The sequence below is a fragment of the Rhincodon typus genome, chromosome 20 (assembly GCF_021869965.1).
Source record: "Rhincodon typus isolate 14 chromosome 20, sRhiTyp1.1, whole genome shotgun sequence".
Taxonomy (NCBI): domain Eukaryota; kingdom Metazoa; phylum Chordata; class Chondrichthyes; order Orectolobiformes; family Rhincodontidae; genus Rhincodon; species Rhincodon typus.
This window is the reverse complement of record NC_063351.1, coordinates 2,812,108-2,819,131: the sequence shown is the minus strand read 5'-3', so window position 1 is coordinate 2,819,131 and position 7,024 is coordinate 2,812,108. Positions and strand designations below refer to the sequence as shown.

Sequence of the window (7,024 nt, the reverse complement as noted above, 5' to 3'; positions counted from 1 at the left end):
GGAAGTGCTACACCTGCCCCCATACCTCCTCCCTCACCCCCATCCCAAGGCCCAAGAAGACTTTCCACATCAAGCAGATGTTCACCTGCACATCTGCCAATGTGGTATACTGCATCCGCTGTACCCGTTGTGGCCTCCTCTACATCGGGGAAACCAAGCGGAGGCTCGGGGACCGCTTTGCAGAACACCTACGTTCGGTTCGCAATAAACAACTGCACCTCCCAGTCGTGAACCATTTCAACTCCCCCTCCCATTCCTCAGACGACATGTCCATCCTGGGCCTCCTGCAGTGCCACAACGATGCCACCCGAAGGTTGCAGGAACAGCAACTCATATTCCGCTTGGGAACCCTGCAGCCCAATGGTATCAATGTGGATTTCACAAGCTTCAAAATCTCCCCTCCCCCTACCGCATCCCAAAACCAGTCCAGCTCGTCCCTGCCTCCCTAACCCGTTCTTCCTCCCACCTATCCCCTCCTCCCACCTCAAGCTGCACCCCCATCTCCTACCTACTAACCTCATCCCGCCCCCTTGACCTGTCCGTCCTCCCTGGACTGACCTATCCCCTCCCTAACTCCCCACCTACACTCACCTTTACTGGCTCCATCCCCGCCTCTTCGACCTGTTTGTTTCCTCTCCACCTATCCTCTCCTCTATCCATCTTCTACCTGCCTCCCCCTCTCTCCCTATTTATTTCAGAACCCCCTTCCCCTCCCCCATTTCTGATGAAGGGTCTAGGCCCGAAATGTCAGCCTTTCTGCTCCTATGATGCTGCTTAGCCTGCTGTGTTCGTCCAGCTCTGCACCTTGTTGTCTTGGATGGGTGGATAAACAGGAAGGGTTTAGAGGGATATGGGTCAAATGGGATTAGATTAATTTAGGATATCTGGTTGGCATGGACAAGTTGGACCGAATGGTCTGTTTCCATGCTGTGCAACTCTATGACTATATGAAATAAGCAGATTTCTTTGCCTCTGGAATGTGTTTCCTCACATCCAAATCTTGCAGTTTGGTGCAATGTGCAATAAATTAACAAAGAACCTTGTGCCTTGTTGTCAAATAGTTTATATTACCTCCCAACTATCAAATGCAGATATCTTTGTAGAACCCCTCAGTGCTAAACTTCACACATTTAATGTTGCAGATGGAGGTGCTGGGGAAGGGATATATCTGTCTATTGCATATTTGTAACGTACCGCAATGGCCTTACAACATTTTCATTTCTCAATTTTCAGATTCCCAGTATCTGTTTTTGGCACCCAATCGGTACATCTTCCACGGTGCTGAAGTCTACTCTGATTCTGAGGGAGATGACTGCTCGTCTTCTGGCAACAGTGTTAGCGACAATGAGTCCTGCAGCAGCCAAAGTGTTGGTGATGGGGAGGAGGAGAGTGAGATTGAAGAATTTCCTCATGGAATAGAGGAGGAAGGAGTTGGTGCTCATTATGGAGCTTTGGGGATGTACTTTGAGGCTGAGACTGAGCAAGTCACAGGTGGCAATATGTTGAGTGAGTCTGTCGAAAACCCCATACAAAATGAATGTGAAGATGCTAATCTGTTGGACTAAGACATAATTGCATGATACTGTTTTGTTAAGCTATATACCAGCATTAAGCCACTTTTAGGACCCTTCTTACAGCCATTGAGCTGTCCTGGATGTACAGTGGCTGTATTGATCATGCAGAACTTCAGTCTGAAACTTCTTGTTCAGTCTATTACACACTGAAACACTAGGCCACCTTTACTAACTCCTTTTCACTGAACATGGTACATTTACCAAATACAAATTTTGCATTTTTGGACAACTGTTTTAACACTTGAGTTCATTTGCATTGCCTTTATGTGAGCGTTTATTTTTATAATCAGGGTGGACTGTCTTCCCTGCCAAAACGTTTCACTTTATTTTAGTTTTCTTTAGTTTTGATTTAAATGCTTTGAGTTGTACAGCTATTTAATAGAGTTCTTCAGAAGCTAAAACGAATCTTCTGTATATATTTTTGTGGATGCTTGTTCAAAAGCATTTACTTACTGAAAAGGATAAAAAGGGAGCAAAGAGAATAATAAGACCAAAGAACAGTGGGTGATCTCGATGACTACAGCTGCAACATAAGTTTAAGAAATTGTGCTGCAGCATTTATTTTTGGGCGATGGGTGGTTTGTTGAAGCATATTGCAGATTTTATTTCCAGTTTGTATCTTCTGTCATGAAGGTCATAATGTTTTCTGAGATGAGCTGGCAGCTAATTTAGATACCAAGGTTACTTGTTGTTTTTATTGAGCTTAAGCTGTATATTAGAAACTGGTAAGTACCTTTAAGGTGTACTTGAGTTGAGTGGATTCAAGAAAACTTTTACAATATGTAGCACTTGTAGTTACATGCTGCCTTATAGAGATTAGTAGAGTTTGCTCCTGTGCCCGGTTCTGCTCAGGCCTGGTTTCAGGTTTGGTATGTAGCAGGTTCATGTTGTTCCTTGCATTTTCTTCCTGTGGAAATGAGATGTAAAGTGTGTAATTTAAAATAAAAACTGAAATATTTGGACACCATTGCAGAATTGAAGATGGAACACAATAGTGAGCTCTAATTCCTGCTGAAATGTCTACATTCTACTTCCCCCTGTTGTGTTGGAAAGCTAAATTATTTTCTTCAAATCCTTTGACTGTTAATTACATCGAATAAGCTTAGCATTTAATAAAACCTTAAATTGCCTGCCACATACAAATTATGCAATTTATTAACATACATTTTGTTCCAGTGGCCCTTTATAAAAGTGTTGGTCCAGCAATAATGAGACTTTGATTCTGCAGTCTGCAGAACAAATGGTGCAACTGAAGTCTTGAGGAAATCTTTGTTTGGATGTTAAAGTGGGTACGGTATATTTTGGTTAGAATTTATAAGCTGAGGAAGTCTTAAATTTGTAAATGTCTTGTTAAGCATATGTTCTTGTTCAGTAAAACAACTAAAGGGTTGATTAGTTTTGTATGCTACAAGAATTAAACATGAGCAATTGTTGACATTTAAACATGTCAACACAAATTTCTCACTCCTCACCCCATCCGTACCTGGAACGCTGCTATTTCACCACATCTGCAATTATTTTTCTCAGTTCTTCTTAATATTGTATAAAATCACACTTTTATTCTGTACCTTGCTTTCTACATGTAGTGATCACTATTCTTCATGTGTAGAACTCCTTTTAGTTTTCATTGGATGGAGGGGCAGGAGTCAGGCAATGGAAGATGATTAAGAGGAGAAGCCTGGTTAAAATCCTTGAGCAATGGCAAGAAAACGTTTGGTGCAATTTGAGTAAATTGTTTTCAATGATGCTGACCTTGGCTTTGACCAAGATGCGTGAGACAAACTTTGCTAACCTCAGTTATTGCAAAGTAATTCCAGCATACTGGCAGTTTTAATCCTGTGGTTACATTCTTTTTGTTCTGCAACTGAGAAACAATATAGGCCCATACTGCCCATATTCAATCTGGTTTACCCTGGGAGTCAAATTCATTCATGTAACATTCTTCAAAGTTTCTTAGGTTGATTCCTTGGTCGGTCAGCACAACGAGTATCTTACCAATATCATTGAAGAAATTTTGTGACATGATCTAATTTATGATCATCAAAATGTGAGGTATTGAATGTGTGCCACATCTGTTATTTTGCAGGACGGTGTTCAAATGATTTCTCTTGTCCTTTTGTACATACTGAATAATTAATGTATTCAAACTACTTTTATAAGGAGCAGTTATTAAAAGGTAACTTGTTTTCAGATACAAAAACAATTTCATACTTAAAAGTTTTGGGTCTTGAATTTTTTTATGCATTTAACATCCTCCAATTTGAATTTACAAGCTTTTACAAGAGAAATGCTTTTTGAAATTGACAAATGGACTGTTGGAATACTGTGACTAATGAAATTGTTCTGCCAGTTTAAACTGAATTTAAAAATTTAAAAGCTTGTTCCTCTTCCATATACCACAGTCTCTGTTCTCTGTGCTTCTCTTTTAAAGACGTATTTGGATGGATAATATATTGCAATAAATCTCCTTAAACTATTTGGCTTCAGATTCATAATTTAAATTAACCTTTCAAAGGACTGTTTTGGTGCACTGAAATATCATTAATGGGTTCTGAACTGCAACTTTTTTTCATCAATATCAGTTTTTGTTTTAATAGAGGAATCTCTTTTTGACTGTTAGGACATTAAAACGTGTAATTTTGTAAAGTCCGAGAGCTGTTTGTCACTATCCATTGTTTTATTCAAAATGATTGTAAAGGTGCAGCAATATACTGCAGTTGGTAAAATTATTCCAAATCATTATTTCCTTTTCTTTCCCAAGTATTTTAGATATGTAAACCTATGGGAGGAAAACCCATTAGACTAAAATGGTGATTTTGTTCACATTTTTTTGTATTTTGTTTGGAAATGGGATGTGCAGCACCGTTCCATAATTAAACAAGCTTCAGATTTTCTCTGTTTGCATCTACTGAGGGTGTATACGTCTCACCCATGAGCAGTTCGAGCTATTTTTCCATGACAATGTGTTCAGTGATTGTAACCTCCTGCAGTTTCCAAGGCTTGCATGTGTTCTGTAAAGTGATGGAGGGGCACTTATCCCAGAAAGAGAAATAGCTAAAAGCAGAGGGAGTTAACAACAAAACCACCAATTATGGTGATTTTGTGGAATCTGTTAAGACATCAAGAGATTTGATAGGGTGGGTGCTGAGGCCCCTCATGGGGAATTCTGGGATCTGGGTTCGGGATGGGACACTGTTTCAAAATAAGAAGTCCCCTTTTCTTCCCCACAAAGCATTGGGGGCTGTCTTTGATATTATTCACAGCTTAGTGAGATAGATATTTGATGTACAAGGTAGGCTAGGGTTGTGATGGACAGACAGGAAAGTAGGTTTGAGGCCACAATCGGATCAGAGCTGTAATCTTATTGAGTGGCAGAGACTTCTTACATGATTATATTACATAGTGAGACTGAGAAACTGCTAATACCAGTCTTGTGGCCAAAAGGTGCTTCAATAAATCCCCTCCAGAGGTGCTTTGATTTTGTAATTTTGAATCTCAGCCAGAGTGTTTTATCATTGACTCTGTGGGAGCTTGCAGTGCTTACATTTGTTTCCATGTTTCCTGCATTATGATGCTGACTACATTACAAAAAAATCTATTTACATAGCTGTGAAACACTTGGGAACATTGAGTGATTATGGAAAGCACTATGTAAATTCCAGTTTACTGCATTTAATCCAACCTCAGTAACTGACACAGATAGTAAGAACTACTGATGCTGGAGTCAGAGATAAGTGTGGAGCTGGAAGAACACAACAGGCTGAAGATTTTTTTCAGAAGAAGGGTCCTGACCTGAAACGTCAGCTTTCCTGCTCCTCTGATGCTGCCTGGCCTGCTGTGTTCTTCCAGTTCCACACTGTTCTTTCAGTAACTGACAGGTAGCTGCAAACCAAAATATCAGACTGAAAGGCACTGGGTTAATACAGTGCAGTCTCCCTTACAAATTAAATAGACTGACACAATGCCTCATGCTCCTCTGCTGTACGGCTACAAGCCCTGTGCTCAGCAGTGAATTGGTCTTCAGAGGACGGCTACATTTCTGACCTGATCGTGGGAAAGTCACTGAAGGAGCAGCTGAAGTTAGTTGAGCCTCAGCTGCTGACCTGAGGAACCTCTTGTGGTTGTGTCCCGAGAGGGTTGCGTCCCATTGGAGAGATTTTTACTTTGTTCCTAGGGACTTGTTCAAATAATTCTCACATATCAAGGGCAGGCATTTTTGCTCAGACTTTGGAATTCTTGCCATCCTTGTATTTAGAACAAAGCCGTAATAAGGTTTAGTGTGCAGTGGTGCTGATCTAAAACTAGTGCAACTCTGAATCTCTTGTAATGCATCTTGAGTGGATGATTATCAGATCAGGCATTGAATGGCGAAGTAGACTTGGTGGCTGAATGGCCTACTTCTGCTCCAACATTTTATGGTCTTCAAATTGACTGTCTGCATTACCTCAGTTTTGTCACAATTCCAAAGTGAGAGCAGACGATCCAGGTAAAGAGTGCTAAACTCTGGGAAATGCTAGACTTTAGGGGGAAATCAGAATGAAAAGTCCCAAATATTTGAGCAGAATTGTTTAATACTGTGGTGTGCTGTTAAGTGTTAGTGTTTACAGGATAGACATTTCTTCGTTTCCAGTATAAAAGTCTCCAAACAAATGAGGTGAAAGATAAAATGCTGCAACCCTACGTTACATGAGAATATTTGTAAAGATGAAGTGTGAGCAAACAAGACCAGGCACAAACAATGAGCAAAGAGCACAATATTTATTTACCAGAAGCTAATCAAAAAAGAAATCTGTTACTGGGTAAGTCTTCTGCAAGTTTCTATTCAAATAGAACTATATGGTCCATCCACTGTCACCACAGCATATGGGCTCAATCCCTAAAAAGACTCCTACCCACAAACTGGTACACATTTTGCAAAACTGTGACATTCTACATACGCATCAGTCAAATTTCATCCGTGAGCATGTGCAGTTCTACTCACCTCTGTGACATAATCAAACAGCATTCTCCTTTGGAAGACAAAGATTATTACTGGAATTTAGACATATTACTAGGTGCTTTTCAAGGGATCCAGCCAGTATCATTGGGTACTGCAACAATGCTGAGTGAGCATCTCTGCGTCATCAAATACAGTCATGGGGTGAATCAATTTGACTGAAAACTGGCATCTATGATGCTGGGGACCACAGGTTGATGCAGGGACCTGGCACTTCTGGCTGAAGATGTCAGCAAATGCGCTAGGCTCATCTGTGGTTCTTTATTGCTGGTTTCCACCATCATTGAGCACAGGGATGTTTTTTGAGGCTACCTCTTCTAGTTAATTGTCTAATTGATCAGTATCATTCATAACTGGATGCAGCAAGACTGCAGAGCTTTGATCTAATTTGTTGTTTGTGTACTCACCTTCTCCAAGATGGCGGCAGAGTTGGACATTTCAGCCTGAGCTCATA

General features: G+C 40.6%; 1 protein-coding gene across 2 annotated transcripts in view; it reads left to right on the top strand.

Moving 5' to 3' along the window:
* sirt1 (sirtuin 1) overlaps positions 1-4,050 on the top strand; it is a 45,960-nt gene extending 41,910 nt beyond the window's left edge. For both annotated transcript variants that reach the window (XM_048608710.1, XM_048608709.1), the window contains one exon: positions 1,234-4,050. In XM_048608710.1, the coding sequence (XP_048464667.1) occupies positions 1,234-1,565 (332 nt within the window). In that variant the 3' untranslated portion in view covers positions 1,566-4,050. The remainder of the gene's footprint in view (positions 1-1,233) is intronic.
* The last annotated feature ends 2,974 nt before the right edge of the window (positions 4,051-7,024 follow it).